Source organism: Micromys minutus (genome assembly GCF_963924665.1).
Source record: "Micromys minutus genome assembly, chromosome: 25".
Lineage (NCBI taxonomy): Eukaryota > Metazoa > Chordata > Mammalia > Rodentia > Muridae > Micromys > Micromys minutus.
In genome coordinates this window covers 10,369,878-10,387,429 of record NC_137960.1, presented here as the reverse complement: position 1 = coordinate 10,387,429, position 17,552 = coordinate 10,369,878, and the positions used below count along the sequence as shown (strand labels likewise).

Sequence of the window (17,552 nt, the reverse complement as noted above, 5' to 3'; positions counted from 1 at the left end):
GGCCCAGCCCATTGTGGGTGGTGCCATCCCTGGGCTGGTAGACCTGGGTTCTACAAAAAAGCAGGCTGAGCAAGCCAGGGGAAGCAAGTCAGTAAGTAACATCACTTCATGGCCCCTGGATCAGCTCCTGCTTCCTGACCTGCTTGGGTTCCAGTCCTGACTTCCTCTGGTGATGAACAGCGATATGGAAGTGTAAGCTGAATAAACCCTTTCCTCCCCAACTTGCTTCTTGGACCTGATGCTTGTGCAGGAATAGACACCCTGACTAAGACGGTGGGCAAAACTGACAACCAGAGACTTAAAATCTGGATGGAGTACTGATAAAGCCCTTCTCAGGTAACAGTGGAGGGAGACACAGGCCATGAGAGAGGAAGTCTTGGCAAGCCAAAAGAGTGTGCCCCAGATGCTGTCAAGCAAAATGATGGACCAGAGTACATCACTCGCTTCTTCACTCTACCAGAAAAGGAAAAGCAGGGCACCAAGAAGTATGCCCACGGGCACCATAAATCCTAGAAAGGCCCAGAAAGAGCACCTGGAGCTTCTGAAGAACAGCGAGGCCAAAGCAGAATTTCAGAGCTCGCACCTTCTCCCCTGGAATTCTTTGAGGAACATAAGAATCAATAAAAAGAAGGAGCAGCTCTCCCTCCATCTTCTCAGAGTGCAACAGAACCATGGCAACAGAAAGCCAGGCAGGCACACACCCACTCAAAGACCGGTGGCTTCCTTCCAGGGAAGTATTTGCAGCACCCCTGAAGTGCCCCAAGAAAAAGTGGGTATCAAGACTATACCGCTCGTCCCTGACCCTTCATCTTGTGAGAACTCGGGAAGTAGCTAGTCCCCATGGCTAAAACAGTCAGCTCCTATGTTCAGAGGTGAGAAAGCCCAGTCAGTCCAGTGACACTAGCAGTGTATATTCGAGTAAACATCCAGGGGTATAAGGGAGGCACCCCTGCGGACGGTGCAAACAAGATGAAAAACCACAAAGTGGCCAGTACCTGGACGGCAGGAACTTTACTAGAAGCCCCTGGAAATCCACTTTCTCTTCCTTTTTGCACTTGGTGTTTCGGACCCGGGCAGACCTCCGCTTTGCCGTCTCTCCACTTTCCTCTAAAGTCTTCTTACGCTTTACCCCTTTCTTAGCTTTATCTCCTCCGGAAACATCACCTTCACAAAGAATGACAAACTATTACACTGGCACCTTCTGAGTCCCTTAATGGCCATGCCCTTCTTGAGTGGAAGAGACCCCAGGTCAGGGCTCGGGACACTCGGACACTAAGTGTCTGCGAGAGCCTTTGGGCCTACAGTCGGTACTCCTGGGATGGGCAGAGTGGGTGGCACTACCCTCCAAATACCCAAGGACAGGATCAGAACAAGAGACACATGAATTATACAGAGAACAAAGGGATATCATGCAGCTGAGAAAAACCAACCAACCATGCTGCAGTCACTCTCCAACTGCCAGTGTTCTTTTGTACAGTGGCAGAAAAATCAGGAAACTGCGTGGGAACTTATGGTAAACCTTTTTACAATCCAGTGGTAATTAAAATACACTCCCACACATGGTAATAACTTCAGTGTTTTCTAAGGTCCAAGAACTAGGAATGCATACACCTAGCAAGTAAGCAGCACCAACAGCAAGGACATAACAAGGGGAAGAGACACCTTTTTTCTTTTGAGACAGGGTTTCTCTGTGTGGCCTTGGCTATCCTAAAACTCGCTCTATAGACCAGGCTGGCCTAAAACTTGCTGAGATCTGACTGCCTTTGCCTCCTGAGTTCTAAATTAAAGGCGTGTGCCACCGCCGCTGCCGCCACCACCACCACCATCACTACCCGTACCGCCAACAGCAGCAGCAGCAGCACCATCACAGGAAGAGGCAGGTCTACAGTTTTCTACAAGGCTAGAGCGCTCCTTTCCACTCAGACTGTTCTCCACCTTATTTCTTGAACAGTTTTTCACTGGACCTGCAATACTAGCTGACCAGTGAACTCCCAGGATCCTCCTGTCTCCACCTCCCCATCACTAAAACTCTGGGCCTCTGTCACTGCACTCAGCCTTTTACATAGGTGTTGGGGATTTGAACTCCAGGCCTCATGCTCATAAAGCAAGTGCTTTACCAACTGAGCCACCTGGAGGCTGGAGTGGTCATTTTCACTTGGGCCAGAAAGACCAGCATGATGTATTTCCCTGGAGATGCCAAGGCCTCCTGCTCTTACTCTTGACAGGCTCACCATACATGGGCTCTCAAGAATGTGACTCCACAAGGCCTGCTCACCCATAGGAGTGCCTGTGTCCAGCAGGCCGGGGCTGTGCAGTGGGAAGCTGGCTGTGGCCACAGAGGTATAGGAGAGCACAGGCTCAGCCACGGCAACAGTTGGATTGGTGCAAACAGGACTTGGCTGGACCACACTGACAGGTGTAACTACTACAGAAGATGCTAGTAGCTGGTTGGGATCCTGGTAGTCAGACAGGTCAATCCTCTTCCCAAGGCTGGGCCTTGGAGGCTCACAAGTGGTGAGGTGATTGTACATGGCAAGCAAGCTCTCTCCGAGGCACTTCCACCTGCAAAGAAAGGTCCCCACACCTGGTCAGCACCTATATATAGACTCAGCAGAATTGTTCAAAGAGCTGTGACCTCAAAGAGCAAAGAAAAGGCAGTTAACATTCTGACACCATTATAACCAACAAAATATTGAATCCAACAAGTGCTAAAATAGAGAAGTCCAAGCAAGAGCAGGTGCAGAGACTGAATATATCTTCCTGCTCTTTACCTCAGCAGACACTCTTTGATGTTCTATTTCATGACACCATGCCCTATGAAGCAGAGATGCTGTTACCAGCTTTTGAGAAACAGCACATAACCAGCATGAGAACTGCTATGAAGGGCCAGAGAGGAGCTCTATACCACAGTGGCAATGACTGAGTAAGGTGCCCACTGAGGGACAGGGGTCTGAATTACAACACTGACAGCAGGACATGCTAAATTCGAAGACTCAATGTAATGGCAAAACTTGTGTGTCCTGTATGTATGCTGGGGACAGTCTCACTGCGGAGCCCCAGCTGGCCTCAACCTCATTATACAGTGCAATCCGGTCTGGAAGCCACAGACCCACCTACTTCAGCCTCCCAACTTCTGGGATTTCAGGCATGAGATTGTCCATAATGCCAGAATTTTTAAAACAAAAACTAAATGCCAAAGCTTACTAGCCCAACTGCAGTGTACCGCCAACACCAGCTCTCTCTTCCAGGAAGAAGGCCTCTTACACATTACAGAGCTCGCAAAGGCTGTGCTGAAACCCATCTTACAGAGGAGCATCTCCCCTGGACCTGATATGAGCGGACTCAGTAGCCAGGAAAGTCTACACCTCTGACAAACTCTAGGTTCTAGGTTCTCACCTGGCTGGCATCTGCCAAATGTTAATATGCTTCCCCTTCTCAACAGAGGAGACTGAGAAGGACAGGAACATTCCTAGTGACTGGGGTGAGCAGCTTAAGCACTAGGCATGCTTAAAGAGCTAAGCTGCTTCTTAGTAGCGTGCAAGACATGGCTCCAGCTCTCTAGCCACTGCGCACTACCCTACCCCTCCCACCAGCACCAGGACTCCCTCCTGTGCTGGTTATCTTACCAGCCAACCTATCATTCCCAGAGACCAGACACTTACGTGAAGAAGGGAATGGGCTGCACTAGCTTCAGGTCTGGCTCCTTTTCCCGAACGATCAATGCTTGCCTCTTCTTCCGCAGCCCCAGAGCCTCATCTACAATGGCCTGTGTCTCTGCTGCACTCACTGACACATCGTGAATTGACATGTCACTAAAAGTATATAAGATGGGGAAATCACAGTGTTACACCTAGAGCCAATGCTAACATTTTACAGACAGCAATACCCTTTAATCAGTTAATTTGATATTTCCTGAACAAAAATTACAACTTAATTCTGACCTCAAATGGACGGTTAGCAGCATTCATATGCCTACATACACTGGAAATCACAAAAGCCTTTTCTTTGTTCCTTCCACAGTTTACAACAGGGAAAAGAGTTTTTATATGTATTAATAGTTAACACCGTCGCTTGCCCTCCTCTCTCTCTTGCTCCCTTACTCTCCCCTTGCTCCTCCTCTTCCCCTTCCCCCCCCCTCCATGTGCTCATGGCCGGCCTCTACTCCTCTACTCCTCTCTTCTCTACTCCCCCCCTCTCTTTCTCTACTACCCTCTTAACTCCCCCATGACCTGAATAAACTCTATTCTGTACTATAAAAAAAATAATAATAAATAGTTAACACCTTTGTATCTGAAAAGCCACAGGAAAAACAAGATTGCCTGTTCCAACAAAGTCATTAAACAAATATGTTCACCGAAATCAATGGTGTCTCCAAAATACAAAAAGATGGAAGTCTCAAAGTCTCAGGTGACCACTCACAGCCTGAGATAAGACAATACCTACGCTCTTGGTACCCAGACAATCCAGGTGGCTCCAGCAGGAGCTTCATGCAGCCACTCAAGAGACGTAACAATCTCATCGAAACATCAGTTCATTAAAGACATGAGTGAACACAAGGGTAGGTTTATAGAGAACACAGCCTGAGATGAGTAGCCACTAGTCCCCAGCAGGTGAGCTCCAGAGGCCGAGGAACACCTGACCAACAGAAGGGTTTTCTGCCTGGAGAGACTGAGGAGCACAGAGCTCAGAAAGCTGCAGAGGCACCATCAGAGAATTGCAATGTTAAGGAGAAACGTGCAAAACAGGTGGAGAAGTGGAAATATGGCAAATGAGGTATCTGTGAAGTTTCTACTACTGTGATAAAACATGACTGAAAGTCAATTTAGGGAAGAGTTTACTTCAATTATACATCCAGGTAATAGCCTATGACTGAGGAAAAACTCAGGAACCCAGAGGCAGGAGCTGATGCAGAGGCCATGGAGGGGTGCTGCTTACTGGCTTGCTCCTCATAGCTTGCTCGGCCTGCTTTCTTACGAGCTCAGGACCAGCCCAGGGATAGCACCACAGACAGTAAGCTGGGCCCTCCCCCACCAATCACTAATTTTAAAACTGCCCTACTGCCTCTCCTATAGCCTAATCTTAAGAAAGCATGTTCTCAATTGAGGTTTCCTTTTTTCAGATGACTGTAACTTATAGACATAGAGTAGACATAAAACCAGCAGCAAAGGAGCTTAATCCAGTCAGAGCCAAACTGAAGACACAAGATGTTTACAATAGGGCCAGGGGGAAATATGCCAGAAATCAAAAACAGCTCTGACAAAAGAAACCTGAGAGGGAAAAGCAAGAAGTAAAAGGAGAGAGAGAGGGCCCAGGCTGCAGGGCCTCTGGATGATATAGGTAGGAGGGAGCTTTGCTCTGGAGGCATGGCAGGGACTGAAACACGATCAGGGTGTGTTTGAATTTGAGCAGTACTGATAAAAAAAAAAAAAATCTTGGCAGAAACTGTGACCCTAAGTTTAATCCCTATCACAAACAACAAGCAAGCAGGTTAAAATAAGCTTGTTGATGAGGATGGCCACATGATGAAGCCCTTACGGCCAAGGTCTCCAATCACACATAGATCAGAACAGAGAAGGGGATGACAGCTGCTCGTGATGCTTACTAACCACACATGCTGATGTGATGTAGGCCTTACCATTTGAGGAACATTCGGAGTGAGTCTTTTCGGAGACAAGGCTGCTCTTCAAAAATCTTCTCCTTGAGGACCAGGCCTTTGCTGTACTGGCAGTCTTTCTCCAGCGCTTTGCAGATGAAGTAAAGACATGCTGGCAGGAAAAAAACAAAACAAAACAGCAGTCTAGGAGCTAAGACGGCTTTCAGAACTCTAGCCTTGCCAGTCAACACTATGACAATGTTCCCACATGGACTCAAAGAATGCACAACAGATTAAATAACTGCTGCAGAAAATGTCTAAAGCACTCACAGTGGGTCCACTGACTAATGGGAAATATCCTGAAAATACCTGGACATCTCAGCTATAAGAATGACAGTGTAACCCAGTGAGCCTAGAGGACAGAGCAGCAAATTACCCCTGAACCTACAGACTGTGCAACTTGTCTTACTAAGTTCTGGGTTTATCTGGAACTTTTCATTCCCTTTTCTATGTTTCACTTTGGGACAGACAAGGAGCTGTTTCTCCTACAAACGTCTACCTTTATATTTTAGAGCACATAAGTTCTCTGACTTAACAGGCCCATGGAGAGAGAAGCATTTTGCTCCAGATGAATATACCTCTAGTATCACATACACGTGAGCTATGCTCACCTTCCCTCTTCATTTCCAAGCCCATCCCATCAAGTAACGACACAGCAAGGAGGAGGCCACCCAAAGGCCAAGACCCTGCACCCGTCTACCAGCACCCTGATCTAAGGCTTAGACTTAACCTTAGCCTCCAAAGCTGTGAGAAATAAATGTCTCCCATAAGTTCAAGACCATCCTGGAGACAGGAGACTTTTTCTCAAACAAACAAAAGGACAACAACCGAAAAAGACAATGCACGTAGGAAACAGGAACCCTTCAGAGAACACATTACTTACAAGGTCTCACTACTGCACCTTCTCTCCCTCGCTTTGGCAGAATGTCTACTAGCATACCTAAGTCAACTGCTCTCATCTGCTCACTCACTTGTGTAGTCACTGAGGGTGTACAGAACAGTGATGAGGTTGTCCAAGCAGGGCCAGTGGTCAGGATTACACCGAAGCCCCTCCTCAAAAGCATGGCGAGCCAGGGGAAGTCGGATGAGCCTCAGAGCCACGTGTCCGATTTTGTACCAGAGGTTGACGTCTGTGGAATCCAGCATCACTGCCTAGAAGCAGTGTAAGCAGAGGTACATGAATGCACTTGATTTTTCAGGGAACGCACACGGTGGGGAAAAAAGGGACACGGCATTGGTCAGCTGTTTAAATCACCCAGGAAAATGGCAAGGCAGTGTCCCTACTTATAACTAATAAAGTTGGCTCACCTTCCTGGAGTCACATGTTTCCAAGACCCAGAGAAATGGCACATTAAAGTCACGTGAACCAGAGCACGATGACTCACACCTGTGATCCTAGCACTCTGGAGGCTGAGGCAGGAGGACACTAAGTTCAAGGCCAGCCTGGGCTACAAAGTCAGCTTCAGGACAGCATAGGCTACATAATGAAATCCTCCTCAAGAAATACAAGTTACATAACAAGCCTGGCTTGATGGCCCGTGTCTGTAATCCCCGCAGCTGGGAAGAGGAGGAGGGTTAGGCCTGAAAGGCATGGCACCTGCCTCACAAAACTTACTTGTTGGAAAAATGTTACATGAGCTAATTTATTTAACTTAGAACATTTTCCTTGCTAATGGAAACATCTGCATGCATGTTCCTTATATATTTAATAAGTCAAGAAGTGAAAGAGGGCTCTGGGGAAAAGCTCCGTTGGTAAAGTGCTTGCCTAACAAACACAAGAACCCAAGTTTGATCCTCAAAACCCACGTGCTTATTCCTAGGGCTGGAACAGCAGAGACAGGTCAATCTCTGAGACCTACTGGCCAACCAGACTAGTTCTAAATGGTTGAGCTCAAAGCCAGTAAGAGACCCTGAACTAAAATAGCTGGATGTGTTCCTGAGGCTGGCACCCAACATTAACCTCTGGCATGTGCACACTTGGGAGGATGGAAGGAGCTGCTGAAAAGATGGCTCAGAGGTAAAAAGCACTTGCTGCTTTTGCAGAGGATGGGAGTTTGGTTCCCAGCTCCTCTATCAGCCAGCTCTCAACCACCTGTAACTCCAGCTTTGGGAGGTTCTGAAGGCAAAGGCATTAGTTAGCAAGTACCCACACTCACATACTCACACATACATACAATGGAAAACATAATAAATCTTTAAAATATATCAAAAGAGGTAAAGGAATAGAATTCAAAGAAAAATACAGGTGTCTAACAGGATTCTAGAAGAATCAGAGAGACTTTAGTCCACATCACTGTTCCAACATTCATTAGCAGGATAACCTAAGCCTGAGTCCTCATCCCTGAAATGAGGAGAAGCTCACCCTTCTTTCAGGATGGCATAAGACTGCATGGGGAGCTCTTGGCATACTATCTGGTACATTAGAGAAACACACAACACAGAGATAACAGATACATAGCCAGTGTAATTATGTCGTCATAACTGTGCACCAAAACCAGCTGTCAGGTGCTGGTCTTCACACCTAGACGTCCCAACTTGTTACCTGCTATGTGAGTCTCCAGCCTCAGCCCTCTATGGCTTGGCTTACAGTCAGGTACCACCACGCCAAGGGTTACTATTTTTCACTAGCTGGATGTTCAAATGCATTAAAATAAGCCACATAATGGTAGAAAACTTCACATATAGTCCTCTGCACTGGGGCCTATCTCAGTCCCTAACCCTGCCTTCCAGGCCTCTCTGTACTCAATGCCTCTGGTTCAAGAGCCTAGCGGGACACAACTACAAAGTCTCTTCAGTCAACAGGACCGCACCATGTCCCTTCTGCATCAACTTCCTAAACAGGAATTTTGAATACTACCAACGCCATACCTCCAAATAAAATTCCATGGCTGTCTCCAGGTCCTCTCGTTGGGCTGCCAGCTGGGCCAGGTTCTTATATGTAGAGTACTTCAGTATCAGTCCAGGGTGCTTCAGCCCTTCCTTCTCATCTCCGGATGAAACTGCCTGAGGACAGTCGGGCAAAAGTGACACCACAGCCCTACAGCAAGCGATCGCTAAGATGCTGGTTTCCTGCTTGAGACAGTCCAGTTCCACCTCCCCTGAGAAATGAGGGTGTCACAGATATTCTAGGCAGACCCAAAAGCTCTTTCACATAAAGAAAGGCCAAACCACCATGAAGCACTCTGCAGAAGTTTGGTGAGCAAGGAAGACAGGGATGCCTCTCTATCACTGCTGCCCTAAAGGAATGCTCAGTTTAGCTGCTAACATTTATTGGTTCTGAGAACCCAGCCCAGCCAGTCCCCCAGTCCAGGGACAAGTGTTTTAAAAACAAAAAAAGAGTCCCAGGATAGCCAGCACTCAGCACCCAGGAGATAGGGGCAGGACAATCTACTGGTTCAAGGCTAGCTTTGGCTACATAGCTAGTTCTAGACTAACATAGCTAGTTCTAGACTAGCATGGACCACATGAAACCTGTCTCAAGAAAAAGAAAAAAAAAAAAAAAAAAAAACAAAACTAAAACCAAAGGAATATTTACACATATGTTACACATATGTCCACATGTGTAAAACAGAGACAGACACTGAAAAGCACTGGGTAGGGTGTTGCCTGCCTGTAATCCAAGCATCTAGGAGAACCCTGAGTTTCAGGATAGCCTGGACTTCAAAATGAGACTCTGTCTCAAGAAAACACAGCCCAGCCAACCAGCGCCTCACCTCCCGCAGCAGGCGAGCCTCCAGAAGCTCATGGTAGGCCTTGGCAGACTCCTCAAACCTGTCATGTTTCTGAAGATCCAGGGCCTTGTGGTATAAGGCAAAAGCTTCTGCTTCCTGCAAACCAAGATGGAGATGTTTTCACACTAAACAAACTTGATCATTTTAAGTTAAAAAAAATGTATGTAAAGAGAAGGCTGAGTGACTGCTAAGTTAACTGACAGCTACAGCCTCTACAGTCAAGAAAATCTACTACTCATTACTAAAAAGAGTCGCACATGAGCGCACACACACACACACACAGAGAGAGAGAGAGAGAGAGAGAGAGAGAGAGAGAGAGAGAGAGAGAGGGAAGCACGTGAGAGATAAGAGGCAACAACACGAAGAACAGAGCATACAGTTCTCCACACGACTGTCTGCTGAGTGAAACAAGTTCAACAGGAAGTGGACAGCCAGCCATCTTCAGCATGCCGTCCCCGCTTACAACGCCACTAGACACACAGGAATTCATTCAAAATGAGCAGCAAGAGCTCCCTCGGAAGCGGACCCCATAGTACAAACCTGAGCCTCCTTTGTCTGGATTCTGTGACTTTTAAAGCTTCCTTCATGGCCATCCTCGATTGTGGAGCTGGCATTTAAGGCTGCAATTCGGATCTAGAAAGGAATTCAGGGAGACAGCAGCATGGTGCTCAGATGAACACTGCTGTGCACAGAATATATTCTCGGCTATGGAAGACTATGGAGGAAGAACCGCCAACAATCACCCAGAGGAAAGAAACAGGATGAGAATTTGTCTACGGGACAGTACCAACCAAGGGTGGAAGGTATATCCTGAATTCTGTCCACCACAGAAGGAACACAGCCTGGGGGCCCCCAGTTTCTACTCAACACAGAAGACCTGGATATTATAGTGACAATTCCAATAAAACAGGTCAATTTTGTGTCTTTCCTAAAAAGTATGATTGAAGACTTACAAGCAACAGCCAGATGTGCACCCTCACCCACAGGTGTACCCACAGCCTTCCTGGAAGAAAGGCTGCACAGGGAATATGCCCCTAACCCCCAGGAACAGAGTGACAACACTGTCACCAACAACTTACCATAGTCAGAGATTCAGCACCACCACGGAGGATCACTTCCCATCACTGGTGGAGGATGTGCCAGTCGACAGTCCCCTAAAGAGGATACAGGACAACGGGATTCAGGAAGAGCAAGGAACGGCACAGTGCTCAGGCCCACCTGTGTCTTAGAAATATAAGAAGGAAAAAATAAAGCAGGAAGACAAACCAGTTTAAAGACTATAAAAGATGGGTTTGGTAAGACAGTGGAGAAACTAGAACTTCATGTGTTGCCTCTGTAAAACAGCCCCTGTGGAATACACACTGGCAGTTCCTCAAAATCCCAGACAGAGTTAGCATATGATCTGGAACCCACTTCTATACATCTACTCAGAGGAAAAGAAAACATGTCCACACCAAACCTTGATTATAAATGGACACAGCATTATTCCTAAGAGCTAAAAGGTGGGGCCACACAATATCCATAAACTGATGAATGAAATGTGAAAAAGTCTGTAAAGGAACAGTGTCCATTTATAAAGAATAAAATTTGGATATATGCTACAATATGAAGGAACCTATAAAACTAAGCTAAAGAAACCATATCATATGCAAAACAGTCAATACTGTCTGCATCCAGTTATGTGACGTATATGGAATAGACAAAACTGATCAGCAGGGAAGGAGAATGCTTCTCCAGGCTGTGCCCTGCTCCAAGTTAGTCCATACTGTGTAAAATGTAGGTTTTTTTAGGCTGTGCCTTGCCCTCAGAGATTCCACTATGCAAGCAGCTTTGACTGCCATTTTGAGAATTGATTGAGGATGGCTATTCATGGTGCACATGTGAACTGCACATCTGTCTAGCACAACCCACATAACACATACAGATAAATGACTTATTCCTGGGTGTAGAACAGTTGCCACCGTATAAATGTATGGGGTGACCTAGAACTGTAGGAGCACATGGGCGCAGTAAAGTTATACTGGGAAAACTAGGCCCAAGAATGTAGCAGAAACACCAGACTAAGGAATGAGGCTGACACCTAGCACTACTGGCAAGAGCCCCGCCCACCTGCTGGCAGGCGACCCCCGCCTTCCCAGGAGCTTCAGTTCAGCTTTGTCCCAGCTATCAAGAGCTACTGAACTGTGTGACCTGCTCTCCTGCTTGTCTGGACTTACTGTCCATGTGTCCATCTGATCACTCAGACCCAGTACTGCCCTTTCCCCTCTCCCCTCTGCAGCTTCACTCTCAAACCCAGGACCAGCAGCAGTCTGACTCACAAGAGCTTCCACAGGGGTGGACTATTTGTGTTTCTGTCAACTTCCTTACTTCTCAGGAAACATCTTAAACTCTGTTGTGGCCTCTTAACCCTTGACCTTGGGACGTGTGTGTGTGTGTGTGTGTGTGTGTGTGTGTGTGTCCTAGGAGTGTGTTTCTTTGGATGCTTTCCCACTCCTGGATTCAGGGTACTTTGAGCACTGCTTCCTCCGGGAGGAGGATTCTCCTGGAAGCTTGCTTTCTGCCTGTAGGCTGAGAGAGAGCAGTATGAAGCAGCCAACACCTAAGCTGCACATGGCTAAAACCATGGGGATTTCCTAACAACCTGGACATGTCACATGCACGTAGTAGGAACTGAGGCTCTACACAGTGTGCTCAAAACAAAGACGGGTGAGGGGAGAGTACTGTGGCCTGAGTTTTAGGTATAACCTCCAAAACTACCTCTGAAACCTGGTTCCCAGTGTAACAGTGTTGAGAGATAATGGGACTGGGACCCGAGGGAGAGTTCAGTTCTAAAGAGCACTTAGCTTCTGTACAGGACACAAGCTCAGTGCCCATGTCAGGCAACTCACAAACCACCTTCAACTCCAACTCCTCTTCTGGCCGCCAGGGGCACCTGCACCCATTTGCACAGATACACGTACTCATTCACATTACTAAAAATGAGAAATCTCATGTCTGACCCAGTGCTCCTGCAGCAAGACAGGAGATACCCTGGGAGCTCACAGGCCGGCCGGCCTGTAAAAGCACAGCAGCAAACATGAGACCTTGATTTCAAAAGAAAGCCAAAGGCTAGTGAGATGACTCAGACTGAAAAGGCATACGCTTTAACAACCCGAGTTCAATTCCCAGAACCCACATAAATATGGAAAAGAAAACAACCTTCACACAGCTGTTCTCTGAGCCCTACATGTACCCTGTGGCATGTGTATGCCCATCTGTCTTAGTTTGTGTTTCATTACTGTGAAGAGACACCATGACCAAGGCAACTTAATTGGGACTGGCTTACAGTTTTAGAGGTTCAGTCCATTATCATCATTGTTGGAAGCATGGAAGGGCAGGCAGACATGGTGCTGGAGAAGCAAAGAATTCATTTTGATCCAAAGGCAACAGAAGAGAACTGTGTAGTGGACATAGCTTGAGCACGGAAGACCTCAAAGCCTGCCCCCACAGTGACACACTTCCTCCAACAAGACCACACCTCCTAATAATGTCACTCCCTATGAGCCAAGCATTCAAACCACCACACCATCCAAACACACACACACACACAAAAATTAAATAAAATATAGAAAATCAAATCAAACAAATTGGAATGAAGTCATGGCTAAGCAGGTAAAGGTACTTGGCATGCCCTACAGCCCAAGTTAAATCCCTGGAACCCACAGAAATGGAATTCCCACAAGGTATACTCTAACCTCCACAGACAAACATATCCACACTATAATATTTTAAGTTCATATTTATGTGTATAGATGTTTTGCCAGTATGGATGTCTGTGTGCTACATGTGTGCTTCTGGTGTGTACAGAGCCTAGAAGACGGTGTCAGATCCCAGGACTGGAGTTAGACAGTTGTTAGCTGACATGTGCACCTGCTGGACATCTGATCTGGAACGTTTGGAAGAACAGCCAATGCTCGTAAACACTGCAGCATCTCTCTAGCCACAGTGATTGTTTTAATTTTTAAAAGGTGGGTAAAAGGCAAGGACCAACACTCAAGATTGTAGTCTAACGTCCACACCTTTTCTATGGCAAGTACACATGTATACATACAGATATGCACACACACACACACACACACACACACACACTTTCCATAAGCATTATTAAAACCAAGAGCGTTAGAGCGTTCTGATCAAAGCCTAAGGGCTGTGACTCCACTGATAAGTCTGCTGTGCAAATATGAGGTCCTGAATTCAGAGCTCCAGCATGCATTTGTCAGCCTAGAACTAGGGAGCAGAGACAAGACCCCTGGAGCTCTCGGGCCAGCTAGTCTAGCTACTGACAAGTCAAGGTTCAGTGAGAGATCCTGTCTTAAAAAGTGGAGCATGACTTCCAACAATTATCAATGACCTATAAACACACACATAGTAATACATACACAAACATGTATGCACATGCAAACAATACACACAGCTATGCATATATAAATACATGTTTGTGTGTACATGGGCTATTATTCACTACCATCAACAACAAAAAGGAAGAGCCAGCTATTTTAAATTGTTTAAATATAATGAACAACTCTAGCAGGTACAGTGGCCAGCAAGCAGAAGACTCTTAAGTTCAAGAACAGCCTGAGCTATACAGTGAGACCCTGCCTAAATTAACAAAAAAACTCCTAGGTAAAAGCAAATCAATCTAAAATAAAAGAAACATAACAAATGTAAAAGAAAACAATTAAATCATCTAAGTGAAAAAATGTCTTACAGTTATTTCTATAAAGAGACAGCTTAGCATTTAAAAGCGCTGGCTATGCTGGCTGCTCTGGCCGAGGATCAAGGTTTAGCTCACATATCAGGTGGCTCACAACCTCCTGTAACCTAGTTCCATGGGATCCAGCGCCCTCTTCTGGCCTCTACAGGTACTGTGTGCTCATGGTGCACATACAGACAAGCAGGTACACAGTAAGGTACTTTAAAATACACTTACTTCTTTAGATTAAAAAAAAAAATGATCAAATTCAATAGCTATGAGCCTGGCTCAGCAGAAAAGAGCATTTGCTCTAGCAGAGAACAGTTAGGTTCCCAGCACCAACATCAAGTAACTCCAGCTCCTGAAGAGCTGATATACTCTTCAGGCCTCCCTGGGCTACCACATCCTATGCACATACCCACACACAGACACACACACATATGTAATTTTAAAATTAAAATAATTTACAGATTAATATAAAAATTGATGCATACAAGCAAATATCCCATTCACAGGAGCAACAAGATAAAGTCCTCAGTAAGTGATCTGCATCGTATGCAGGGAACATTGTAAAGCACAACTCAAAATGTGAACTTGGATATAATATAATGCATCTCTTCTCCTCAGGTAGCACTCAGCTATACAAAGGTGTCAGTTCTCCCAAAGTTACTACATAAACTTGATGCGGTCCCAATAAAAGCACCAAGGTAACAGACAAGATGACTAAGGACCATTTAGAAAACTAAAAATGGAGGACTACCTAGGAACAAAGTGAAAAAAAAAAAAAAAAAACTTCTAAGAAAGGGATAAGCTTTATCCAATATTATAAACATAAAATATAAGTATATTAACACATGCTACACATACTGGTTGAAACGAGAGGCACCAGGTTGAAATGCAGCAACAAAGAGATTCTGTCCAGAATTACTTTCAAGTGTGTATGTGCTATGATTTAGGGTCAATTTCAGTGTGTTCCCCAAGAGGTTCCTGGGCCTCAGCGGGGCAATGCTGGCAGACAGTGTGACCTGTAAGAGGTGGTGCTTACAGTAACTTAGGCTTGGCAGCAAAAGCTTTCAGCAGCTGAGAGGTGACTGAGATGATAAAGGAACCTGAGTTCTATCCCTGGAACCCGCAGGGACAAAGCTGTCCTCTGACCTCCAACTGGTGCTGCAGCACTGAGGCTCCACACGTATCTCATACACAAAATAATCCCTCAACCAAATACTGTTTTAAAGCTGGACTTGGCGGCCTGTCATCCCAGCATTCAGGAGAAAAGAGGCACCTGGAGGATGGATCAAGTTCAAGGGCCTCCTGGACTCACAAAATTTACTTCATCATGTACTTTAGGCACACAGCCTGAAGATAATTTTACATGAAATGCTTAATAATTTGTACACAGAACACAGTTTCATGGTACAGAATTTCCAGAGTCATCTCTGCACTCAAGAGTTTTGGGTTTGGGGAAAATTTCAGGTCTTCAGACTGGGGTGCTTAATCTATAATCATTTATCAATTCCCAGACTAACTGCTGTAGTTTCTTTAAATTCAAGCTCCCCACCCTTTTTCTTTTAAATACAAAATGTACGTAGAGCCAGCTGGCTGGGCCTGGACTTGAATACAGACCAGGCTGCTCGAACTTAGAGAAACATATGCCTTTGCCTCCTGAGTTCTGAGATCAAAAGTGTGCACCAACATAGCAGGTCTGTTTCCAAACTCTTTGAATAGTTTCCACTGCTCAAGATCTTAATAAAGAAAAGCACTTTAAGCACCTCAGCACCGTCATCCAGTAAGTGATAAGCAACGGAGGGGCCTACTAGCATCTGAGAGCCTGGAAATCTTTTTGGGCGGAAGGTGGGGTGGGTAAGGGAGTTTAAGATGTCCTGGAACTAGCTCTGTACACCAGGCTGGCCTTGAACTCAGAGATCCGCCTGCCTCTGCCTCCAGAGTGCTAGGGATTAAAGGCCCTACCCCCAACCCATTGTATATGTTTGCATATGCTTGGCCCAGGAAATGGCACTATTTTGGCCTGGATGGAGTAAGTGTGCCGCTGTGGGCGTGGGCTTTAATAATCCAGCTAGCAGCTTTAGGATGAAGATGTAGAACTCTCAGCTCCTCCTGCACCACGCCTGCCTGGATGCTGCCACCTGTAAGCCAGCCCCAATTAAATGTTATCTTTATGAGTTGCCTTGGTCATGGTGTCTGTTCTCAGCAGTAAAACCCTAAGACACCTGGCTTCTGGCAGTCTCTGATAGAAGAACTGTGTGAGACTGACTTAGCATGCATGCCCCTCCATACACCCATTTCCTCTATGATGTGAAGCTCTGAACTAGACATAGCTCGTTAGATTCACAATCCACTACTACTGTCCAGCCCGAGAGAGAAGGATGGTTTTATTTTTACATTTCTAATGGGGAAAAAAATAAAAACAACCAGCCAAACTCTTGACTCATGACAAATTACATAAAAATTATTTCCATTCAAATTTCAGTATCTATAAATAAAATTATAGCGACACACTGTCTCATATATTGTCATTGGCTTTATTCATGAAACATAGTTGAACATCAGCCGCCCCAAATCTAAAACACTTACCATTAAAAGTTATTTTTTAATTAAATTTGCAACATATTATAAAATATAAATATATCTACAGGAGTTTGTCAACCCCCAAAGGAGACCATTCAAAATTGTAAGCAAAGTAATCAATCACATAGAAGGAACTTTACCCACATAAGGTTCCATAGACCACAATGATGACCTATAAGAAGTCACATCCTGAAGAGCTAAGAGGCCCCCAAATCCACAAGTGCAGCAACCTGAGAGCGCCAGGTGAAGTCGTCCCACCCGCCTCCTCTATAGAGAGTGTTCAGCAGAATGGCTGCAGTCGGGATAAGCCGGAACTTCAAAATCGGTTAAAACCTACCCTCGGCCTGTTTTCACCCCCCTGTAAATGGCATTAACACCACACTCACCTCGCTGGGCTGCTATGAAGGTGAATGAGAGGACGCACAGAAAGGGATGGCTTCGAGCTGCCAGCACAGTGACCCACCACCCTAGGCGCTTCAGGGCGCAGCGGCAGGGCGCGCGGAGGAGCCGGTGTGGGCAGAAAAGGCCGAGCCTGACTTCGGCCCACCGCGCCCGTGGGGAAGGGGAAGAGCCGGCCTTCTCGCGTGGTTCCACCTCCTCACGCTCACGGGAGCCGTGCACGCACCTCGGAGACACACGAAGCCCTGACTCCCCGGAACTCGCCCGGCATCTCCAGGGCAACGGCCGGAGAACCGGACTCCTGCGCGCGACGGACCAACAAGGAACGCTCTCATTGGCTAGAGTGTCGGCTTTCTTAGCCAATCGGAGCGGGCGCCTGTGCCACTTGCTGTCTGGGCGGACCCGCGGGTTCACTGTAGGTAGTGTATCTGCAAGCGGCTGCTGCGCACCG

The 17,552-nt window shown here is 46.3% G+C and overlaps 1 protein-coding gene across 1 annotated transcript in view; it reads right to left on the bottom strand.

The window, feature by feature from the left end:
• Positions 1-17,335, bottom strand: part of CABIN1 (calcineurin binding protein 1) — a 110,976-nt gene extending 93,641 nt beyond the window's left edge. Inside the window, exons 1-10 of the mRNA XM_080937664.1 lie at positions 17,089-17,335; positions 10,464-10,538; positions 9,925-10,017; positions 9,367-9,480; positions 8,522-8,656; positions 6,625-6,805; positions 5,636-5,765; positions 3,663-3,812; positions 2,276-2,562; positions 996-1,164 (exon numbers count right to left, since the gene is read on the bottom strand). Coding sequence (XP_080793790.1) covers positions 996-1,164; positions 2,276-2,562; positions 3,663-3,812; positions 5,636-5,765; positions 6,625-6,805; positions 8,522-8,656; positions 9,367-9,480; positions 9,925-10,017; positions 10,464-10,466 — 1,262 coding nt within the window. The 5' untranslated portion in view covers positions 10,467-10,538; positions 17,089-17,335. The remainder of the gene's footprint in view (positions 1-995; positions 1,165-2,275; positions 2,563-3,662; positions 3,813-5,635; positions 5,766-6,624; positions 6,806-8,521; positions 8,657-9,366; positions 9,481-9,924; positions 10,018-10,463; positions 10,539-17,088) is intronic.
• Positions 17,336-17,552: the final 217 nt, after the last annotated feature.